The following is a 25,698-nucleotide window of genomic DNA, read 5'->3' on the forward strand; positions in this document are numbered from 1 at the left end:
TGGGGTCATTACTGACTCCAAGATGAACATGGGCTGACAATGCATGGTCAGTAGGGCTAACCATACCTTGTCTTGCATCCACAGATGCATCTCAAGCAGAGCCAAGGAGGTGATCCTCCCCCTCAATGAAACACTGGTCTGGCCGCAGCAGGAGTATCCAGTTCTGGGCCCCGCATTTCAGGAGGGATGTGGACAGCATGGAGAGGGTCCAAAGGAGGGCCACCTGCATGATCCAGGGACAACAGGGCAGACCCTATGAAGAGAGGCTATGGGACCTGAACCTATTCAGCCTTCGCAAGAGAAGGCTGAGGGGGGGCCTGGTGTCTACCAATAAACTCACTAGGGGGGACCAACAGGGTTTGGGAGAGACCTTGTTCCCCCGAGCGCCCTCCGGGTTAACAAGGAATAACGGCCACAAGTTGTTAGAGAGTAGATTCAGACTAGACATCCAAAGGCACTACTTCACAGTCAGGGTGGCTAGGATCTGGAACCAACTTCCAAGGGAAGTGGTAATGGCTCCTACCCTGGGGGTCTTGAAGAGGAGGCTTGATGTCTACCTGGCTGGGGTCATTTGAGCCCGGTTTACTCTCCTGCCCAGGGCATGGGGTCGGACTAGAAGACCTACAAGTTCCTTTCCGACCCTACTTCTATGACTCTACCTGCACTGCTACATCTCCCTTTCCTGCCCCACCCAGCCTGTCCCTCACCCTCTGTTGCCTCCATTTCCATTTTCACTGGCTGGCTTTATTGGCTGCATTTTGTGCCAGGTCAGATTCTGGCTTCTTTACTATTCCTTCCATCCAGGACCAGGAGACACACCAACTGCACGTACTTCCTCAGCCTGACAAAGAGTGTTTCAACCTGAAAGCTTCCTAAGATGAATTTTTCTAACTATTTAATTTTTTTTCATAATAAACACATAAACATAAAAACAGAAGATAAGACATCATACACCATGAGTAACATATATCCACCACAGCATCTTTACCTCTTGCTGTCAATTCCTTTATAAAAAAAGCTCTGTGACAGTTCCATCTGGGTACCTTGGATGCTGCTGGTGCTATTGGTGTTGAGCCAGCTAAGTTATTTTGACCTGCCGCTGTTTACAGTGGTGGACCAGACCGAGGCTGTAGGGGGAGGAGGAGGCCTCATGGGGGCACACTGCCATGTTGTGTAGGGGCACTAGTGCCAGGAAGGGTGCACCTGAACACACACACAGTCCCACAAACACCCATGTCACGAGTTTTGCCTGCCCGCAGCCAGAACCCAGACTCCCCCTGCACCTACCTCCTTGACAGATGGCAGGCTTCATGGCTGCAGCAGGCCCTAGCAAGCCTGCAGTTTTCACGTCCTTCCACCCCCCCGTGCCTTAACACACACACAGTGTCACCTATGTCATGAGTTTTGCTTGTCAGCAGTGTGAGGTTCAGTTTCTCAGAAACCCTTTCACCTATCTCCTTGAAACTTGGCAGAATTTGTGGCCTTAGCAAGAGCTGGCACTCCTACAGTTTTCACCCCACTGTGGCTTAACACACACGTGTGACATAAGTTCTGCTTTCAGCATTTTGAGGTTCAGTTTCCCAGAAACCCCTGCAGCTATCACCTTGCAGCTTGGGAGACATCATACTATCAGAAGAGGCTACTACTCCTGCATGTTTCATCAAAATCAGCCAAAAAACAACAAAGTTATAGATATTTCACTGATTCCCCATTATACCCTATGGCCAAATCTCTGAATCGCAAAACCTTTTCTGAATCAATTCAGAAGCTTCAAATTGATTTGGAAAGTCTAAAGCTTCTAATAATTCAATTTGGATTCATAGATTCAGCCTCTGAAGCATCCGAATCATCTCCTAATCTGAATCATGATCCAAAGCTTTGCACAGCTCTAGTAATCAGAGACTAGATTCCACTTTAACCTTCTACTCTGTGGACAAGACAGAAGTCATACCACTCAATGATCTATCATCCTTCATTACCTACCCATCATTTACCCTATCTACCCAGAAGGATAAACTAGTTGCCCCATAGTTCATTAGAAAAACAAAAATCACAGAGAACATCAGTTTACTAAAGCACCCAAAAGCCAGGAAATGTACTCCCAGTCATCCTAGTGATATAAGAACATAAAACAAATGTGGACACAGTATCTTGGATAGGATTTTGCAGTGCAGTCACTCACAACCTGGCAAGCCTCATCTAGGTTCTTATTATCATTCAATCATATCAATCTGCTGGTGAGGGCATACCCTAAGTAGCCAAAGTATTAAAGATGCTGTGAGCCCTTACAAGTGGCATTTAAGTAAAATAAATCAGTTGACTCATTTAGGTGTCTAAGTATGCATTGAGAAGCCTAACATTACATACAGAATTTGAAAAGGCTATTATATATGTAGACAGTTGTATTTAAAAGACGCATATATAAACACACTATTTTATGATGATGCAACATTTAAAATATCTTCCTAAAATATTTCAATGCATTTATTTTAATAAAAAAGATAAAAGAAACAGTTTGAGTTAAACCCATTCAAACTGAATGCCCATACTTCTATGTTGGAAAGGTAAATAACAACCACCACTGGTGAAATATTGGCAATAATGTTGAAGAATGCTATAATTTCTGGATTTATTTTTTAATTCAAAATTGGTCCTACTTCCAGAGAGCTATCATTCTGAAGCAAAATCATTTTAAATTAAAAGGGTCCATATTTCTAATATAAATGCTATCACTGTGAATACATGTCATTTACAGAGTTTTGCAGTTTTTAGCATCAAAATTAACATGTAACATTTTTAGAGGAAATAAGATTTTGAAGAAGGGAGAACCTGGGAAAAAGAAATTAAATAATTTTAGGTAGAACCCAGATCACAAATTCCTAAATGACCACAATAAACCAAACAAGCCTTGGAACAGATGTTATACTACACCTTGTATCTGAGATAGAGTCTTACTCTCACATACCCAGAGCCAGCCAATATCTAACTATATATTTAACGTATATAAATATATCTTTATATATACATAGCTGTGATATATTAATACTTTTAATGACATTTTTGTAATAAAATATCCTCTGTAACAATTTGACAAAAAATCCTGTAAAAATGTCACCAGTTTAGTTTTTTGTGAGCAATGTACATGGAAAAAATGAACTGGAAAAATTCACGTTGGGGAATATGGTGGCTTTTATAAGCATACATTTTTATTATATTTTTGTAGACACAGACACAGGGGAGATATGAATGAATGAATAGTGGCCATATAATGCAGTTTCATGGTTGTAGCAAAATGAGTTTTAGATGACCATGTTCCTCACTTGTGGCTAAGGCTGGTCACACGTAAAATTTGATTTTGCATCATCATGGGTTTTACAAGCCACACACATTATAGAAATACTGGCATAGAAATGTTTTAGAAAATTTTAAAACTGATAATTGGGTTTTATATCAACTATATCGGCAGCTGATATATCTACCACAAGTCTAATGATGGAGAGTACAGATGAATCATAAAAAAATTAATATCTCCTAAAAAAATAACTGGTTTTAAAAATAAAAAGGAATCAATGTGCAAGTTCCTAAGTTCAGGAAAAAATTGGTAAGAAATTCATCTTCTGGGGGCAGGAGGTGGAGATATTTGTAACTGCTTCTCAATGCAGATCAGTCTTCTACCTTTTGCTCCTGTCAAATTGTTGGCTTTTGCTTTATTCTCGGAATGTAAACTTTTTATGACCAAACCCCACTCCCCCCTGCCCCCACCCCAAATCATTCTCCTCGTTAAATAGCAAAACGGTAAATGGGATGATGGCCCTGTTGAGACATCTGTTGTTTGTCTTATCACCCTGCTTTATTCATGACACATTTTCTAGCCTTTTATAGAAAAAGTAGACAAGAAGGCAAAAATAAGCTTGTACTAGAAATATTGACAATTACAATATTTTGGGTTTCAACATCAAAACCTTAAGAGAAGTGGTATTGGTAAATGTTCTGTTTTTTAATTAGAAGTAGCTTCTAATAATTAATCAAATTATTTTAATGACAAAAAAACCAGTTTCAATTCATTTTATGATTGTTTCCCCTGGAAAACAGTTTCTAGAATATATAATGTCTCATATTTTTGGTACCAAAAATTTAGGGAAAAAAATTTATCTTTCTATATTTTTAATCAGGTGGGGTTTTTTGGGGGGGAGGGGGTTTGGTCATTTTCCAACTCCTACATTGGAAATTTTGCTTTCCCAATTAGAAAGGGAAATGATGTGTTGGAAGAATGACTTTCAAAAAGACAAGAACACTTTCATGTGCAAGTGTTAAAGAGTGTCCACATAGAGCTGTTTTTACCTCTTCGTGGCATTCATAAGACAAATATCAGCATGCTACATGTGATTCTGGTGCCCATATTTTTAAAAGAATATTGAAAGCTTGGAGAAAGATTAAATGAAAGCCATGCAAATAACAGAAATACTTTTGTTCAAACTGCTTAGTGTATCAAAAGCAAGACAAAAGCAACTTGATTATACAGTATAAAAGTACCTGCATAGGGAGAAAATATTGGGTACTAAAAGAATCTTTAATCTAGGGCAAAAAGATGGAACAAGAATCAATGGTTCTTAAAGCCAGACAAATTCAAATTGGATCATTGGATATATAGGATCATTTCTTAGCAGTGAAAACGGTTAGTCAGTGGATAAAACTATCCAACAAAGTACTGGAATATCTATCTTGCAATATCTTAAAATCAAAACAGGAAGCTTTCTGGATGATATCCTTCAGACAAATACCATGATTATGCTGAAAGCAGTGATAAATAGATGAAATGTCAAAAGAAACAGACAAAAATACATTTTTAAATTACTGCAGAAAACTGTTTTCCTGTTGGAAAAAACATGGAAAGGGATTCAAAGGAAAAACTGATTTTCTAGCTGACTTTACAAGGTTATTCATGGTAGAGATGAAGTGATTTTGAAACCATTAGGTCCTGGAAATATGCAAGAGGCAAGACATTTTGTGGATGATATATTTTAGCTTTTGGGTACCACAGTACACTTCCTCAGCTCTCAGAGGAAGTGAGATCAGTGAAACTAGAGGAAGGACACAATGATACCCAAAAGGTTGCTATGATATTCCTGTAAGTCTGTCTCAGCCATGAAGCTGGTTCAGTTAAAGGCATCACCCACAAAAGTTCTTGTCTCTCACAAGGTTAATATTTTTGTAAGTTATTTCTTGCCTTTTGACAAGAAATAGGATATTAGCAAAGAGGTTAAAACAAGTAACATCCACCACACAGAAACATTTTCTTAGTACCAAACTAGACAGCACGTTGTGCTGTACAGCCATGTACAGATGCTTATTTTTACTGGGAGAATCACTGCTCTACTAGAAATCACAAGCGTGTGGACATTCCAGCTTTATCTGCCAAAGGAAAATAACCTGGAGACAGAAATTACCTCTGAGTTTCTCCCAGAAGACTGAATGTCTGCACACTTTTGCCTGGATTACTCTGCCTGGGGGGCAGGAGGAGTGGAGCTGAAGTAGAGATGCTCCTGTGCCTTCCAGAGATCAGGGTCACATTGGTATGGAGGAAGCGCAGGGGCTAGCTGCTCTCATTTCTCCCATAGAGAAGGAGAGGGAAGGAACAGTAGTTGCCTGCTTCTAGCCTACTCCTCAATTTGGAGTCCCTGATGTGAGAAGTTTCACTATACTGCTCCCATCTGCTCCTTTGCTGGGTACCAGAAGCCAAGTACAGGGGGGCAACACTGCCCTCTGCCTGCTTCTCACTCCTAAATCCCGAGTGAGAGGCAGGCAGGAGGGCTTTGCTTTGTGATGTCCTCCACACAATTCCCAGGCACCAAGAGCCAAATGGAGGGTGCAGTATCACAAGCCCCTCACCTGCTTTTCACACCAAAGTCTCCAGTGTGCAAAACAGATAGGGGGCTTTGCCCCACTGCACCAGTTACCCCAGGAACAGGGCGAATGGAGCAGCCCACACTTTCCCCAGACTGGGATCATCTCGGTCTTGGAAAGGAGCAAGGACCAGGAAAGAGAGGGCAGTTGAAGACTGAATGTCTGTACTACTCCCTCTCACAGATCATTTTAGTGGTGGGAATCTTCCACTGCTAAAATTGAATGTGTGTATGCAGCCAAAATCACCTTTAATCTTGTCACCTTTAGTTACACCTGGATGATGCCAGAATATTATAATGTTGCAGTATCATTTCTATCTTATGGGCCAATGGACTACACTGAGATAGCCATGCAGTCCCAGGGCTAGGACCGACAATCATATGATTGTCGGTCCTAGCCTTGGAAATGCACCAGAGCCAGTTCCAGATTCCTGTGTAGTTCCAGGGCTGAGACCAACAATTGTAGCCTCAGGAACACACTGGGGCCAGTTCAAGACTAGTGTAGTCTCAGGACTGGGACAATCAGTTGCTTGTCAGTCCCAACCCCAGGACTGCACTGGAGCTGGTACCAGACTCTGGTGCGGTTCTGTGGTTGGGACCAACAATCAGCTGATTGTGGGTCCAAGCCCTGGGACTGCATCAGAGCTAGTTTGAGATCCCTGTGGAGTTACAGAGCTGGAACCCACAATCAGCTGACTGCCTGACTAGGGGCACAAGCTGTGTCTGATTGTCCTGCCACACATTCAATTTAACATATGATGGAAACCAGTCACAAAAATGTGACACTTCTTTTGTGGAATTTTTCCTAGATGGATTCCTGTTTTGCTGCAGCTTTAATTCCTTGAGTGAGTGGCAGGGGACAAAAAGACATCTGTTGATCTTGGAGTGAGGCCAATAATCTGGGTGCACACATACACATACATGGACATGTCAGTTTCTGTGTATGCGTATTTTTTATAGTGTGTGTCCCATTAAATTATCAGTAACATACGACATTTTACTTGGTTTGGCTTTTTTTAGGTTTAAGAGTTTTCTTTTTCTTTTGTAAACATGCTAATTGTAATTAACTACTCTACTATAGATTTCTACACATTTTAAACGATACGCCATTAAAAATCCTGTTTGATTTTTCACTAATCAGATCTTTATTTGCATAGAAACTGGAGTGGGAACTGGTAGCCAATAGTTGTGAGAGCTCTTAAATTTAAGATGCTGGTTGCCATTTCCCAGCTCTGTTTCCATTTCCAAGAAAAAGGTTATATTGAATCAGTAAAAAAAAAAAAAAATCAAATAAGAACAAGTTATAAATATCTCATCTTTATAAAACTTGCCTTTTCTTATCTTTTATGGAATATGGTCCAATAGCTGTGATATGCCTGAAACAGATTTCAACTGCTAGATGTCAGTTATAATCTTTGGACTCCTGTTTTGGTGCAGGGAGGCTGCTCCAATGACTGTAATTATAGTGCTGGATCATGGTAATTACTGAACTCCAGCATCAAGTGTATCAGTGTCCCTGCACTGAAATATGGTGGTGGGGTGTTTAAAACTAAAGCTTGTTCAATGAGCTTTAGTTCAAAGTGCCACACCACCATTTTTCAGCACGGGGACGCTGATACGTGTGACGCTCCAGGTGCTTTTAATTAGCATAGCTCTCAGGGCTGCGCTAATTAAAGTACCACTCCTCCCCGCCCCTCCCCTTCCCCCTGGGGCACATTTAAAATGCTCTTTGTTCCCACCTCAAAACCAAAAGTAGTCAGAGCCTTTCAGTTCCCAAAACCTTTAAAACCTCATCATGTAGTTAAAGTCACTCAAGACCAAATGTAATTTTTTAAAAGGTGCGCTATGAAATAATAATAATAATAAAAAAAAATCAAATATTGTCTTTTATGGAGAGATTTTCAATTTCTATTATGTTTCCAAATCTGTGAAGAAACCCCACAGATGGTCCCTTCTATCACAGAAATGGTTTGTTCTGCATTGGTCCACAATACATAAAGTTGGAAATTAGCTTCTCAATCACACAGGTGCTCAGTTTCTAAGGAGATCTATTACATTGTACCCAGTGCCCTGTATCCAATCTCAGATCTTCTAGTTTCTAGATTAACATTGTGGAGCTGCACCATGAAGTGATCAAATCCAGTACCCACCCATCTGATCATGTATATTTTTCAACAACATGAATGAATTCTCAACAGCTGGAGCAGTTCTTGGCCTCCCATCTCCAAATAATCTTCCCCAGCATCACCAGGAGCAGAACCAGTCTAATACCCCTCTTGCAGGGGCAAGAGATGCTGGGCACCTGAAAGGTGGCAGAAGAGGGTCTGTGGTTCACCTACCTCCATCCCTCACTTGGAGGAATACTGATTACCACCCCCTTGGGATCAAAGGAAAGAAAGAAGGAGGGAGGTGAACCATGGTTCCTAAATCCTTTCATGGTGTTATAAAGTCTTATACATCTTACATTACTGGGGGCGAGGGGGTGGTAATTGTATTGTTGATGGACAGTTGACAGTGCAGCAGTCTAGAGAAATTGTGCAGGTCAGGACAGGTCAATTTGCTAGCCTTGAAATTGTTTGTTACACACCTCTAAAAGGGTTCAAGTACAGGGGAAAGCAATCTGTTCTCACAAATAAAATGAGCAGATGAAAAGGAGCTTCTAGCTGTTTTAAAAACTGACAGCATGGCAAACAAAGCCCTGAGAAAATTAAGTATGTCCATCTTTTCAAGTACAAAATGGTCCTCATCACTGTAATGGCTATGTTTCCATCACATATTGTCCTTGTATCACACCAGTTTTGCTTTTTAACTGAAACACATAATATGAACTGGTATCATCAGAACCCTGCATTTAGTACAGTGTACACTATGTGGTGCTTTCTTACAGAATTACTATGGAAACTCTATTGATTAAATGAAAATCATTGCAGAGTAACCGCGAGATAACAAGGAAATTTTGAATATGTATCTCTGAAGGGCTAAAATTCAATGTTCCTTTATCTCATCAGAGCTGATGTAAGACAGACACACCGATCAGTAGGCAGATATCAAAAATAATTTATATTAGTAGACTATGCACAGACATTAATTTCTACCAGAGAAAACTTCTGAGAAATTTTCACTGGTAGAAACTTTTCTAGGAGAGGCAGTGTACAGGTGTTCAGTGTGCAAGTGTCCCCCTTCCCCAACTCTCTGTGCTTCAGAGTCATCACTTTCTGGGGAAGGCATGGGGAACAGTGCCTTCTCCATTTCTCTTGGTCCCTAGGAGGAGTGAAGCTGAGGGAAAGATTTCCCACACCTTCTCCAGACTGGGAACTGGGTAACAGGTAGGGAGAAGCCCCCTCTACTTTGCTTCTCATCTCCAGGAGTAAAGCATACAGAATACAGGAGCAAAGCCTCCAACATCTTTCTTATGACAGTGCCAGGTGTGGAGAAGAGACAGGATGCAGTGGCAGCTGCTCCCCTGCCCTCTTGAAGAGAAAGGGAGCAAAAAGACAGAGCCCCCAGCCCCTTTCCCAAACTGGGCTGGGAAGAGGCAGTAGGAGGGCAAATACAGCCTGTGGGCCACATTTGGCCCACAAAGAGACTTTGTCCAGCCCCTGGTGGGTCCCTCAGTCCCATAAAGCCCAGATGCCCTCTGGCTCATGGCACGTCCCACCACCCCAAGATGTGCAGTGGGGCTGGGGCAGCCCTGTGGCTGGACTCCATTTCTAGGCAGCCCAGGAAGTGGTGGATCCTTCCAGCTGTCACTGCCATCGGCTCCAGCCTCATGGAGACTGGAGAGAACCTATGCACACAGCCCCGGCCCAGCACTCACCAGCTCCAGACCTTCCCCTCACTCATGCCAGGGCCCACCTGTCTAGAGCTCACTCCAAGGCTGCCCTGTAGCTCCTCCAGCAGTGGCACCTCCAGGCTGCCCAGAAGCGCAGTGATGGCAGTGGAGAGTAGCTGCAGGGCAGCCCAGGTGCAGGCTCTGGGTGGCCTCAGCAAGAAGGGCCCCAAAACAGTGAGGGGGATGTGGCCACTTTTCCCTCATGCTCACCAGCAGCTTCTGCCCAGCTGCCACCACTGCTGCTCATTGTGGGTGGGTGGGTCCAGAGTGGTACAGGCTGGTGCTGGGGCTGTGCGTGTTGGTTGGGGCTGTGTGTGTGGGTCCTGGCTGGTCCAGAGCTGTTCTGCTCCAGCCAGGGTGGGTTCAGAGTGCGCAGGGGGTTAGGGCCAGGGCTGAGAATAGAGCTGTGCATATGGATTCTGGCTGGTCCAGAGCCAGTGTGCTCCAGCCAGGGTGAGTCTAGAGTAGGCACAGAGTTGGATAGGGCTGCTACTGGGCACTGGTGGCAGGAAAGAGGAACAAGGACACAGGCTCCAGGTTTGGTGAGCTGCTGGTAGGGGTGTTGCTGACCAGTCTGTTACAGCACCTCAAAACTGCCTATGTGGCCTGCAGGCCAAAATAATTGCTCCCAGCTCTGATTTAGAATATGGGCCTTGTTACACCTCATGCTGTGAGCTACACAAATGTTGGCCCATGCTAGTGCAACTCGAGTTTGGAGCAGTCACACTACAGGCCAACAGGGGCTTCGAGGGTTCAAAAGTAAGAATCGCCCCTCCCCCCGATTCTGGGCTTCCACTCTGCCCCCCCCGGGGTCTCCCCCAGTTTCTCTTCTCCACCTCTGAGGCTCCCTCCCTGCACCTCAGTGTTTTCCATTGCTTCCTGCCTCCCCCCCACCCCTGGACATTACTTACTTGTGTGTGTCTGCACTGTCTATTGCAGGGGAGCAGGCAGGGAAGGGTTAACCTGCCTGCCTGGCCCCCCTTGCTGCCAAGCTGCTGCTCTTCTGGCCCAGAATGCAGCAGGAATAGTAGTGGCTGGGCAGGCAGGTTATCTTTTCCCTGCCTGCTTCCCTTGTGTAGACAGTGCAGGCAGCCTCAAGTAAGTGTGCACGTGTGTGTGTGGGGAGGAGGGGGTTAATGATCGGAGATCTGGGGTGCTGGGAAGGTGGGGAGAGCAATAGGCCCAATCTGGGCCAGTGTGGGTGGGTGGGGTGTTCACACTAAGGTTTAGCCTGGAGTGGCTGCACCGTACTGTAAAACAAACTGGGTAGCAAGGATCAGAGATAATCCTGCCCTGGAGCAGTGTCACTTTGAGCCCCATAACAAGTCCTTAAAACCAGTGTCAGGTGTAAATGTGTGGATAATCCGGGGGTTAAGAGCTCCAGAAGCTGCCCAAAATCATCGTGCAACAAGACCCTATGCATCTGGTTCTTCTTAATGAAAACATACTATCAACTGCAAATCTCATAGGAAGTTATGTGTTCTCCTAATCATCCCCTTCTCATACTGAAGTGAAAACAGGTCACTTCTGCAACAATTTTCTAAAATGAAATTCTATCCAAATGTTCAATATTCTTATCTTTCACAGGCTAAATTAAGAGTGTGAAACAAGCACATGTACACTGATTTATGGCCCACACAATGCAGACCTATTAGAATTAGAGAAGATAAAAGATTCATGTTGGAGGGTTCTGAGCTGCAACTGTCTGATGTGTTTAATGCTGTCCTTTAATAATTTGGAATCTTGTCTCAAACACCCTAACTATAATGAGATACTTACTTATAAATATCCTTGTGTTGTTTTATTTTTTCCTTTATGTGCATGTAATACTGAATCAAAACACTAAAATTAAAACTAAATAGTAGCTGTAGAATGCTACGAAGGAGCTGATTTAATTTTCTCTTAGACTTATATAAACCCAGGGTTCCTCTGTTAAAGTCTGTAGACTTAGATGCATGGTCAATAAACACCTCATGGAATCAGGCACAATGCATATAAGGTTGGGTTCCAAAATCTGACACACACAAATTTACCAAACAGTTCTGAAAATGTGACTGTTTATGGTTAATCAGTGCTTACTAGTTTACAGTTTAACTTCTCTAGATTTGGACTTTGAAAGTACTTTGACAAGCTAATACAAATTGACAAACACATATATGAGCACTTTTTCCTACATTGACTTTTTCTTGGAGTTCTGACAGGTTGCCTTCTTTTCGATATATTGCAAACTCAGGACTTTGAAGTACAACTTCTGAGCGAGTCATCCAACTGTGGAGTTCTGTTGTATCTGCATCAAACCTAAGACACCGAGAAATAAAAAAAAATCTTTCCTTTACACGTTGTAGTTCTAAAAGTAACATTCATAGTAAAGATGTTATACCAGATGTTTAAACCAGAAGTATGAATTAAATATGAAAAAGTGGTGATTATTCTCAGAAACAGAAGGCTCTAAATAGTTTGCCTTTCAGTAGATGCTGCATAAAGCTGTCAACTGTAAAACTTAGGAGACCTTTTGAAAAACCACAAATGTTTTCTAGTTTGTAACACTGATCTGTCTAGTGAACAGATGCAACTCCATTTTCAGAATCAGGGTTTTAGTTTTATGAGATGATGCTTTGTAAGATATGCAAACAGTGACTTTTAAAGCCAAGACAAGCTCACCATTATATCTATTCACCCAATTAAGGAAGAAAGCTCCTATCTGGTTCACAAAGCTCCAACTGCCATACCTGTTCATGCAGGATGCCCACACAGCCAACTCAGTTAAGGGTTTTTCCCAATAGATTTCAGTTTGCTTTAGAGAGTAGTTACAAGTCACACACACGTATGTATGTATGTATGACTGGTACATATCTATAGTATAGTGAAAAGTTGGGAAATTAAAACTTACAAACCCAATGCATTTTCTCCCTCTAGTTCCCCTAACCATGCACACTTTTTTTTTCATTGATTCTTTTATTTTACTGTCATTTCTAAAACTGATTTGATTTCTGCATCAACCCCTGTAACTTTCATTTTTCATTCTTATTCAGAAAGAAAAAGATCAAAATGAAGGAACATTTATAGCTATTTTCATTATGAGCTAAAATCTAAATTGCTGTGAAGTGTGGAGAATTCATCAGTTCACCTGGTTTTTCAATCTCTAGCCCCATGATTAGAGATTTGACTCTCCTTCGAGTCCTGTTACTAGCACAGGTGGAGAAAGAAAGAGGCAGGGTAAATGAGAGAATGTAAAAAAAGTGTACGTATCCTCCAAAGCAATGGTTTCAAAGCAGTTATTGCTGTGGATTATGTTAAACCCCAATCCTAGCAGTATTTCACAAAGCACTACACACCTTATTATGCTTATTTGATAACTTCTTTACTATTGCAAGAAAAATGATTAGTGTAATAACAGAAACAATTTTTTTACTAGACCTTGTAAATACTGATTGCCTTTTATATACTAGTAAAAGTGTAGTTCCCACTTTTCAGACTGGTGTAAAGACAAGATACCAGTTCTAAACATTTAACAAGCTTTTTGCATTCATGCAAAATTAGAGACCCATGACTGTAGGATACCTCAAAATACAGGCATTTAGAAGGAAAGGATACACTGCGATACCATTTAGAGAGCTTTAAATAAAATAATCTTTATAGGTTATTTTAATACTCCATTGGTTTTCAAAGTTATTTGCTTATCTTGTTCTGTATTCTTGGTTGCCTTTTTCATAAGTTATTTTGCTGTTTTCAGTAAGCTGCCCTGAGCCTTTGTCAGGAAGGGTGGCATGTTAATTGAATGAATAAATAAGTGAGTAAGAATTGAAGTAGGAGTAGGAAAAGTACATCCCAACACTCTAGGGATATATATATAAAGAAAACATATTGCATTAAGAAGCTCCTTAAGAAGCAAAAGGTTCTGCCAGCCTACTTCTCTATTTCTGTTTCATAACAGAATTTTGCTGGAAACTGAGAATACTATGACAATAATTTTCAATCTCTGTGACTACGACTAATGATAAGATCATTTCCAGCTCTTAACAGTTTGGTAATAAATCAAAGTGATGAATAGAGAAGAAGTGTACATCCTCTTTAGTGCTTGTCCAATGGACTTTACAGCTCCCACATTGTGTGCTGCCTTAGGGTCATTTAAAGAAAACAGCTCCTATGAGAAGTATTTGAAAAAATGAATCATAACAATAATAAAGAAGATAAAGGAAAGTTTAGGCTAAAATCTCTAATTTGTGAAGAGATGGCTACAAATCTAGAGAAGGCAGACAGTATCTAAATTTTCAATCTACGGGCCCTTGAAACTCAGCCTACTTTTCAAGCCTGGAAATACCACAAACAGTTGCTATCTTTGAAATATATATTATTATTATTACAAAATATTGTATACAACTGCATATAAATGTGCATAAACTTGAGTAATGTAAATATTATGTGGTAGGAAAAAGATGAAAGCCTATACTCCCGAATATAATTAGATTGTACAATTAAATCCACAGACTGGCAAACACTCACTCATGTAAGTAATTCCAGTGATGGGAGGAGGTATGCCCAGGAAAGTAGGTTCTCACTCCTGTGACGTTTGCAAAATGGGATTGTAAAATGTAGTGCTCCCATCCCCCAGTTAGAGGGAACCTAAATTTAACTAAATTTAGTATCCTGGATAACTTTATCAGAGCAACAACTTCATAGTGCTAGTTAGAAGTGGACACATCTGCACATGTCCCTAAGATGCCTTTGTTATTCCACTGTCATTTAGGACTTCCATTTCGAAGTCCTAAATGAAGGCGCAGTAACAACCCATACTGTACCATGTGCACCGTGCATGGTTATTTTTAGCTGCTACATCACTGTAGCAACATGCTGTAAGGAGAGAGTGCATTGCTATGGCATCATGGTTTAGCTGTGGCATCATGGTTTGTGACCACCAATGCTACGTAGCTGTAGCATGTTGCCATAGCAATGTAGCGGCATGTGTAGAGTCACCCAGTATATCACTTAATTGTGTCTAAGTACTAGCTGGAAGAAGAGCCCAGAGCAAATGTCCAGTAGATGGGTAATGGATACACTTGCCAAAGAACTTGAAACCACTGTGGTGTTCTCTCAGGCTAGAGTACTTAAAATAAGCTTGGATAAATTAGAGCAACTACCACAGACTTTTAAAGGACTAATGGCTGCTAAGGCACAGGGATGCCCCAACCATTTTATGTATAACTTCCATAGGGGAAGTGCACGAGACTAATGATATCTCTGTATACTAGGGTGATCAAATATATGGCCCATGAGCTAAGTCTGGACCACAGAGCTAGGCTATCTGGCCCATGTGGTTTCTTTTGGGTGGAATGACTCACCTCCAGATCCAGCTGCCTATTAACATGGATCCCGAAAATGCTATTGCCCTGCTGGTCCACTCCAATTTTCTGGTTTTCAGTCACCATTGGTAACTAAAATCAGTGTCAGTCAGCAATGATAAATGGGGTAAGAAGCAGTGGCATTAATCCCCTGGATGCTGGCTATGCCAACACAGTGGCTCTAGCAGCAATATGCCCAGCAGTAAGTTGTCCAGGCCAGGAGAATCTCCACAGGTCATCTTATGGCCTGTCTCCTGGCTGCTGGCAGGCAAAGGTCCATCAGCAAATTTGACACCCCTGTTCTACATTATTCCTACCTTTATACCATTATAACAGAGTGATATAACCATATAATAGAATGATACAATTGCCTTATGCCAGCAATGCAAAACAAGTGTGACCTCCGGGACAATATGGGACATTATATGTATGATCATTTTCTAGGCATAATAAAAGGCATACTTTCAATTTCAGTACTCAATTCCCTTGGCTACTTGGGCTGCAAATAAATTCCTGTTATATAATATATTGGTACAGGTTTCTTTTAGACCAGAGTTCTTACATCCAGGTAACTGGTACATTATTCCAAATGACAGTGTAAGTTTTCTGTAATTGCCTTTATTCTATTATTGATTGTTCATTTCTAAGAAAAAAGATTCAATCTACACATCCATTCGGAGCCTTTCCATCTCTGAAGTATCAGCCAACAAAAGTGCCAATCAATGATGTTCATGCAAAAAGATTTTTTTTGTTCTGTTTTATAATACAGTAAACACTCAGCATTTTACCTGGACACATATTCATCAAATGGCAGTGACTGCTAGTCACAACAGATTTAGGCTTAGCTGAACTACTAACACACAACAGAGATTGTAGCTCAGAGATTTTGTGTGTGTAACTAAACACCTGTCTCCCACAAAAATGCTGCAGAAAAAAATATTCAAAGCACAGAAAAAATCTATACCAGGCAGTCCTTTTTGTACATAATGCATCTTCAGTACATTGCTAAAAATGTCTGACATCTTTTTTATTACCCAGGATCAAAGCATTTATGAATTTCACAATAAAATTGTGGTTTTGGTTTGTTGTTTTTTTTTTTAAGTGCTATGCATGCCAAATACTGCCTTTAAGGAATCTATTAAGATTATTACACATTTCATTTCCAATTACATCAGTTATAAATTCTGTTAACTTTAAAATAGTAGTGAGAAGTTTATATAAGTAATAAATCTCATAAGTAGAACTATACTTTTGATTTTTTGAACAAGGGAAGTAATAAAATATTAGCTTTCCAGACCAATAAAGTTGAACACTTGCACAGTTTGGTAAAATAAATCCACTAAAGACACTAAAATCAAATCACTTGAGACAATCTTTCTAAATAATTATCTTGCTTTAAAATGGGCTTTAGCTAGCATCCACCTAAAATCTGATCTGCAGCAGGTAATTTATTGCCTCTAAAATTCTTTCCTTTATGTAGTGCGGATAGTTAAGTTTTCAAATGAGAGAAACCTCTCTCAACACACCACCAGACTGTATGCAACACAGCCTATCTATTACCAACAAGGAGGTTTTGTCTTTAACTCTGCCCTCTACCCCTCTGTCTTTAGTACAATACATTCTAGTTGTATTAAAATCTTGTCTCTTTTTACTCCTAAAATTTGATCTTGACTTTTTGACTATAAGATACAAAATCTGGCCTTCATCTGATTGCTGCAGTTCTTTTCTTAACTTTCCTAACCCCAACTTTACTCCCTCTTAGGAACATTCAAAGCCCTATTATTGGAACCATCTTCCTGGTCTTTTGTTATAAAATTACAACTAAATGAGAGAAAAACTTTCAAGGCACTTTACAGCTTACCTTCTTTCTATGGCCCTGCTTCTCAGGTACATCATCTATTTCACCATCTTTGCCCTGATCTCTATTTATCCAGTTTTATTACAAGCACTTCATACTTCATTCTGAGCAATTCCCCAGGCACAGAATACCCTATTGAGCTAGTCAGTAAAATCACTGCCCTCCCTTGTCCCATTTCTATTGCCTACAAGAAAATGCCCGCTGACAAAGGCTAGGTAGATTGTCAACAATTAACCCAAATTTAAACAAAAAAAGAAAAAGGAAAAGGAAAAACTGGTTGTGATGGACTCTGGGTTTCATTGTAATATTTCTATTTTAAATGAGTTAATGTCGTTGTAATACTGCATGCCTCAGGTTATCTGTAAACCTGGTACACAGGGGAAGTAGAGTTCATAGAGTACCAGCTATGAATAGAGCTGTCAATCAAGAGGTATGTGCAGGCCATGGGAGCCCCAAGCAGCCCTTTGCAGGCTAGAACTCTACCAGCCTGCAAGGGAAAAGTCACAGTTACCCACGTTTTTCTCCTTTAAAGGAGAATCCATTTTTAAAGTTTCGTGACCCTTTCATATACTCTCACAACCCACCTTTGGGTTGCGACCCATGGGTTGAGAAACACTTTTCTACACTAATCAATTCAGAACTACCTCTGAGTTCACAAAGATATTCTAAGAACTTATGCATTTCTGAACACAGATGCCTACTCCTTACACTTCTATTGTTTTTATGTGTTTGTCATAATAATATGACTAATATTTCCTTAATTTAAATTGTAAAGCTCTTCAGAGAAGGAGCCACCTTTGCTATGGATTTGAAAAACATTTACCTTAATGGAGCCCTGATTCTAATTTGGGCCTTGTAATGCTATCATAATGGAAATAAGAAATGATTATAATATGACAATATGGACGGACATCTATCTATCAAGTCTTTTTGAATGCATCCATCACTGTAGCACCTTAACTAAAAAGCTAAAGTTTGCTGATTTTTAACACCTGACCATTAAATTTGTTTTAGTTTTCCATGACAAAACCTGTGCAATCTTCGGTCTAAATATTGGGCAACCTCGTTTTGGTTTATTTAAAGAGATATTGAAATCTGACTGCCAAAGAACATTTTCCACACCATCTTATGTCTGAAGCCTGTATTCATGTGTGACAAGGAAGTACAGCCTATTTGGAAACATTATGAGAACATGCACAAACTTCAGGGATATGATGAACTATGGAAACTTAAAAAATATATACATATATATATATATATATATATATATATCTTGAATGTTGTGCTAGTTCGTATAGGAATATAGGGCCCAAAAATGACGTCTTGGAACATCAAGTTCAGCCTCCTATATCTTTTACAGCTATATTATGAAATCCCATTTAGAAACTGATCAAACTTTATTAAAATAAGTTAGGGTTTCTTGTCCCCGTTGCTTCTTTTGGAGAGAGCTGTGTATCACAGTCAATAGGGTGGCTGGCTATGGAGTGTAAAGACCTGGCTTTAACCCCAGTGGAGGGCAATGGGTGTCCACTTCCAGAGCATTCCTGAGGACCACCCAGCCTCCTGTCCAATGCACACCAGGAGCTATCTAGGGATATAAGTTGCCAGTGCGTGGGACTCACCACATCACTTCCTTGTTGTGCTGAGTTTGAAGAAACAATGAAGCCATGTGTCCAGTGACCCAATAGGTCTCAATGGCCACTAAATGGGACACCTTTTGGAAGGTGGTTTCAGAACCATGCTCCTCTAATGGTAAGAGATATTCTACTTTCAAGCTTAAATTTATGCATGACTATTTTAGATCTACTTATTCTTGTGAAGTAGTTCTTTAACTTAAACAGTTAAATATGTTCTCCCTCCTGATGTTTACCGGTCCTTCCCCACCTTCCTTAATATAACTCAATACAGCATTAATATCCTTCTAAGTCTTTGGTTTACGAGGTTAAACATGCCTTTTCAATCTTTCCTTGTTATGAAAGCCTTTCCATGATCCTCCCCCTCACCCCCCATTCTAGTAACCTTTTCCTGTACATATTCCAGTATAAATTCATCTTGTTTCTGGAAAACCAGAAATGTATGCAATATTCCAGATAAATTTTCCAGTGCCTCATACACTGACAATCATATTTCCTATCTTTACTAAAAATACCTTGCAGGAAGATTATACCTTAGAATCACTTTTGACTTTTTTCATTTAGGCTTCCTGTGATTAGGTATTATACCCAGGTCATCTTCTCTTTGTTTTACAATAATGAGTTCCCACTTTAAAACCAGAAGGTGGTATTAATAATAATAATAATAATACCTAATTATCTTTCTTTATATACTATTAAATATCATCCCATTTCTATTATTCTGGACTTAAAGTTTGCCAAATTTTCTGTAATCATAATCTTGTTCTGAACTTTGTGTCATCAAGAAATGTCATTTAGACATTCCTACTTCTTGTGGCAAGGCCACTAATAAATTTTTTTTTTTAAAAAGTCTTGAAAGTGATCTCTGAGGAACTCCACTAAAACCACCTATACTGAAGAGTCTCTTTTCAGCTCAGCCTGCTGTCTCCCTTTTTAGCAAGCTACTTAACTATATGATAATTCTTGAATTAATCCCTATCTTCTCCAGATTTAATAATTTCCTCTGTGATTACCATATCAGATGCTTTATCGAAGTCTAGATGGTTAGCTCTACTGCATGTTTGTTGTCCAAAAAATTAATTATAGGCAACCACTTGGGACTGAAATCAAATAAAAATCTGAGACTGCTGTAGAAGAGGCAAAGGTATTCATGTTAATACAGACACATGCTTGATTCCACCTCATATTTGCTGGTGGTGGTAAGGATTCCTGGCAGTTGCATTTCAATCCATGATGATTTGTGGATTATCTGACCTATACCTCATAGGCTGGTGTCCTGAAGCACCAAAAGAAAAACTGGTGGGGTGGGTAGGAGGAGAGGAGGACTGAAGATGAAGATGAACCGTTTTCAATATACATAACAACTCAGAGAAAACTGGTGTCAGCAGCCCTCTGATAAGTAAGGTTTTTAGTTGTGATGCATGGTAAGAAAGGAACATCTACATAGGCCATCTAGATATTACACTGTATTCCAATAAGCAAAGAAAAATCTTTATAAACTGCTCAATATGAGTGACATTAGCATCTGCTTTTCTTAACATTACAAAGGACTGCCATGACACATTCAGACCTCTAAGTCTTCTCTATTTAGAGTTGCCAAATATGGTTATATAACAGGGAACAGCAAAAGCTAAGTACAAACAAGTAAGCTGGGATCAGAAAATCACCAAGCCAGAGCTTAATTATTTACAACCTGCACGCAGTTTGGGCTTACACTGTTAACAGCAAAGTGAAGGCCTGTTTAAGGCAACAGCTGTTAAAGAAATTAACCTTTTGAAACAGTTTATGGTAAGCATTTTTGTAAAGCACAAATATTTCAAAATTTAAAATGCTCAAAAAAAATCAAAGGCAATACACTGAAAAAACACTGTCAGAAATAAACTTTTTTACTAGAATGAAACATTTTTTTTAAAAAGCATGATTCTCTTAACATTTACTAAATCTGGAACACTAGGTGGAGCACCTACCCTCTTTTAACATGTCCCTTTCTATGAAAAGACACAGAGTTTGCTTCACATTTAGAGTTTGGCATTACATCCATAATAGTACTATGACAAATAGACTTTGCAAGGGAACATTACATAGAATGTACAAAGCAATTTACCAGGTGCACAAAAAAAGGAATTTTTTTAACAAATGATTCAAGAGCATTAATAATACAAATGCAAAAGTTAAACAGCTCCAACTAGTTTGCCACTTAAAATCTTCAAGGAGTAAAATACTATTCATGTTTCACATGATTTGCATATAAATTAGCATCTAACTTCCCTTCCTTAGACATATATAAACAACATGAAAAAAAGACACCCTACTAGCCTATCGTTTCCCATCCCGACCCTTAAATATCAATATATTATTTTGATATAACTTTAATGTTTTTTTTTTGAGTCAAATGGACGTGGGGGGGAAAAGAGTTTTTGTTTTGTTTTCCCCACAGAGATAGGTCATAATAGAAATCATCCCTGGATCCAAAGTAAATCAGTTTTAGATTCTAAAATATTAGGTTAAAATACTACCTACATTACCTACAAAAGAAAAACAGCTTATTATTTTTGCCCATCACCACCTGCTAGGTAGAAGGTTGTCTTGGGAGATAAGGGAGGTACAATGCTCTGCTAATACACACTTGTACATCCTCACAGATATGTCATTCCATGGGAAATTTAGCAGATCTGCGTTAAATTCCCTGATTTGCTACTGGTGTGCTATTCAACAAATTACTTCCCTCCCTGTGCCAGAGTTTTCCCATTTATACAATGGAGATAATGATATCCACCTTCTTTATAAAGTGGTTTTAGATCCAGAGCTGAAAGATTTCACATAAAGCCTGCATATTAGCATTCTCACAAAATACACTAGTCATGAAGCAACCTATCTGCCCATTTCTCTTACTTGAAATAGAGGCAACTAGCAAAACATCTACTGATTAACTCTGTGATACATCTTTAAGATAGGAAACAAAGTATTTTTTCTTTTCCTTTTGAAATACAAGGTTTTTTTAAAAAAAGCTGTTAAGGGAACTCTAGGATACAGACCTCATTATTTATTTTTTTACATGTCAAGCTAAAATCTTCTTTCCAGCCAAAGAACTTCTAGAAAGCCAAGATGTAGTTCCTTTAGAACCACTACCTCCATGAAAGTAACACGAGGGACAGGGGAGTGTTTGTACAGCAGCTGGAAGAGAATGGGAACTGTCTTTGGGCAGTTCAGATATGCAATAGGGGAGCAGACAGAAGTGCAGCTCCCCACTGTAACTGAGAATGCTTTCCACGAAGTGTTCTGAGTTACAACTGTAACACCCTCCCACCCCCACACATGTGTGTGTCTGTGTTTGTGTTTTAATATGGGCAAGATGACCCCTGTTGTCCTGGCCATGTGCTCAGCACGTGGTAAGCAGGGCCTGTATCTGGGGAAAATATGTAAAACCCTATAGCCTCATTGGCCAGAGGAAGCAGAAAATTCTTCAGGCTGGTTGGGGGAGAGACTGCAGTGTGGCACTCCCCAACTGGACAAGGCCAGGGTGATATCATGCAAAGGGATATCAGGGGAGCTAGGCTGGTTTGGGGGAGAAGCAGCTGCTAGCAGCTGCTGAAGAGTGATGTCTCCTCCAGGGAGAAGGAGTTGCAGATAGCAAAAAGGGGAGTTCAGGTAGAGGGGAGAGAGAGGGACAATTGTCCCATTGTCTGGGAACTCCTTTCCTTCCCCCCTTCTTTTTTTCCCCTCTTGAAGTTTCAAAAGATTAATACTGGAGAAAGAGTATTGGTTCCTTGGGTTTGCTGGTTAAGATTTAGGCCCAGCAGCTTTAACAGGGTTGGAACCTGGGAGTTTCTAATCCTGCCAGTTTTGGACTGCGGTTGAGGCTTGTAAATTTCTGCTTCCATTGTTCCCAAATCACCTGCAGTCCAAGCCTAGAAGGTAGGCTTGGTCTTTCCCCTTTGTTTTTTGGGGGGTTTTGATGGTCCTTTGTTTTAATGGTTTTATGTGGCTGCAGCCATTAACTTTGGAGTTTTTCCTGAAGTTCTTATTTCAGCAGACCATATAATTCAGCCCAGGAGTGTGGGGTGCATGCATGCTGTCTGGAGCCACAGTCACTCCCCATACACATATACAGCCGCTCTGTGAGAGCAAAGATTGCTATACCACTATCCCTCTGAGAGCACAGAGGGGCCCCTTGCACTGCCTAAGGACCCACATTCTCAAGCAGCTTGGCACAGCGCAACCTATAGACTGTCACGTAGTTAGTAGTGTTTCAGACTGTATTTGGTGTTTTCTTCTGTTTTTTGTATTAAATCTGTTTTGGTTACACTGCTCGGGAGGAGGGGGTGTTGTTTATATGGGACATCCTAGAAATTAATTTAGTGTTCCCAGATTTCTGGGTGGGGGCTTGAGACAAAGTAAATAAATTTAGTACTCCAAAAATTGAACCCAGCCCTCGTGCTGCCAGCCAGTGCTGAGCAGAACACAATGACACCCTGGAAAAAAAAGAAGTCCATTTTTGGTTCCGGGGGGAAGGGAATTTAAGTGCTGGCTACAAGCTTGCAGCTTCTTTCCCCTAGTAACAGCCCCTCTTCCCTGCTAGCCTGTCCTGTTCTGGGACATGGGAACTGGAGAAGGAAAGAAAGTAGAGGGAGTTCTTTCTAGGGGTTTCCCATATGGTGCTGGAGGATGGGGTGGGTGAATTGAAGCCTCCTCACCGTGGGGGTAGGGCTCTGATACACACACCCCATCCACCATTGGGGGCTGAAAAAACCTCAGACTGAACTCCTTCCCTTTCTGAGAGCCGTGACAGGCTGGGAGGCAGCATGCACACAAGTTACACGAGATGCTCTGTTTTGAAACATCTTCATCTGGAGGGTTGAGATTGTTGCCCAATCACCTGTTTTTGAACAGTCTGCAGCCTTACACTTGTGTTTGTTCATGGCTATGGACTCTTTTTTGGCCAGACTGGGTGAAAATTGTTACTTCTATTGTGCCCTCAGTGCATGGCTGCATTCTGAAACAAGCACAAGCTTCACATACTATTTCTCTTGCTTGGTAAATAATTTCTTAGGGAAAAATGGTAAATGTACAGTTATGAATGATACTGGGAAACAGACTGGGAATTTTTATTTACCCTGTAACAGGGAGCCAGTGGCTCCCCATTACTTTGAGGGAAAAACAGGAACAGAGAGGTCTCCAGGTGGGGAAAACATTGCACATGATGAGCTGGCTGTAGGCAAATAGGCAGCCAGGAGCCAGAGGATATGAGTGCCTATTACAGACCTAACTGCTCTGCAATAATACAATAAGGAAGAGTCCTGCTTGGGTAGCAATGGCATGGCTAAAGCAGCCAGGGCAGCAGAAGTAAGCTGTCCTGAGAGCTAGCCATTAGGCCCTGATTAGAAACCCCTGTGGGTGGCTGAGGAGCCACCTGACTGGAAGAGGCAGGGGTTGGGAAACATATAAACTCATGGCTTGAGGCAGGGCAGAGAGTCTGTTCCTGCAAACTGGAGAAGGAAGAGCTCTGCAGCAAGATGTCTGTTGCCAGGTGACTGGCTGCAATCCTACCGTGCCTAGAAACAGCAAGTAAGGAACTAAGGGCTGGCAGGGGACTAGGCCCCACAATGGGTAAGGGTTTTGTTATACTAATGGTGGGATAAACACTCTGGTTATAACTAAAACTGTTATGTTTTTTGTTTGATTCATACCAGTGGTTTGGGTAGGAAGTACTAGGTGGAGAAGGACCCAGCTAGGCCAACAGTCCCAGTTTGCAAAGCAGGGGAGAGACAGCATGAAAGAACCCAGTGCCCAGAGCAGGGAAGAGACAGAGCCAGAAAGGCCAGTTCCTCCGAGGGGCCAGAAACAGAGCCAAAGGCCCAAAGAGAAACTAAAGCCCGAGAAGGCAGAACCAGGGTCAGGGGCCAGCAATATGAGAGGGTGAGCTAGAGAAGGCCTGAAGGCAGGAGGGCTAAAGCCAGAGCCCAAGAGAGAGAAGACCAGGGCCAGGGACCCAAAGCCCAAGAGGGGCAAAGCCTGAGAGGGAGAAACCAGGGACCAAAGGATGAGATGAGGGCTGGGGCCCAGATGCCAGGTCCAGCACCACAGACCTAGGCTATAGGGACCAGAAAGAGAAAATGAGCAACGGCTGAAGCCCCAACAAGGGCATAGAGGCCTGAGATTGCCTGATATTGGCTAGGCACAAAATGTCTCATCTGAGGGATGACTGATGAGATCTGTGAAGTATGGGCATGGCTACCAGAGAAGTTGAAGGCCATAAACAGCCCAAAAGGCAACAGGCACCCTAGGGCCATGGATACGCTGGGGGGGGCACTAAGCAAAAGGACAAGAGTGGAACTAGCAGGGTCTGAGAGGGATCTGCTGGCAGAAAGAAAGATTAGGGCCCTCCAGGACCCTTGGACAACCTCCCTTTACAAAAACAAATAACTATATCAACATGTGGCAGGCAGGAGAGGAGGGAGGGTACCTAAGGAGACCAAGCAAGGCAAAAGTTGTAACCACCAAGGGGTATCACAGCCACCCCTGGGGCTCAGTCCTGCTATATTTCCTAATCTCACAAAACAGAAAAAACAAAGGAAATGCAATTAATTAGACAATGTACTTTTTCACATAATTATAATGAGTCTAGGAAACTTATTCCCACAGAAAGTTGTTAGGATCAAGTATACATGAAGAGCAAAAAAAAGTGTGACAGGTGAAGTACCAGCGGTTGCCGTAATGGCCCCCTAGTGGTCACCTTCACAGATGACAGTAAGATGTGGGGAGAAGTGGACAAGCTAAAAGGGAGGGACAGGCTGCAACTGGATCTGGACAGGTTACAGGGGTGGGCAGATGAGCATAAGATGGGATTCAATACTGACAAGTGCAGGGTACTGCATCTAGGGAGAAAGAACCAGAAGCATACCTACTACAGGCTGGGGAACTCCCTTCTCATCAGTGCAGAGGCAGAAAAGGATCTTGGAGTTATTAGAGACTCCAAGATGAACATGGGCTTCCAATGTGGAGACGCAGTCAGGAAGGCTAACCGCACCTTGTAATGCATCCATAGATGCATTACGAGCAGGTCCAAGGAGGTGATCCTCCCCCTCTATACGACATTGGTCAGGCCGCAGTTGGAGTACTGCGTCCAGTTCTG

General features: G+C 41.3%; 1 protein-coding gene across 1 annotated transcript in view; it reads right to left on the minus strand.

The window, feature by feature from the left end:
- The window catches only part of DMD (dystrophin), a 2,221,918-nt gene that overhangs the window by 1,622,194 nt on the left and 574,026 nt on the right, over positions 1-25,698 (minus strand). Inside the window, exon 16 of the mRNA XM_019523954.1 lies at positions 11,910-12,033. Within this exon, the coding sequence (XP_019379499.1) occupies positions 11,910-12,033 (124 nt within the window). The remainder of the gene's footprint in view (positions 1-11,909; positions 12,034-25,698) is intronic.

Source organism: Gavialis gangeticus, unplaced genomic scaffold (assembly GCF_001723915.1).
Source record: "Gavialis gangeticus isolate Ggan-Ray unplaced genomic scaffold, GavGan_comp1, whole genome shotgun sequence".
NCBI lineage: Eukaryota > Metazoa > Chordata > Crocodylia > Gavialidae > Gavialis > Gavialis gangeticus.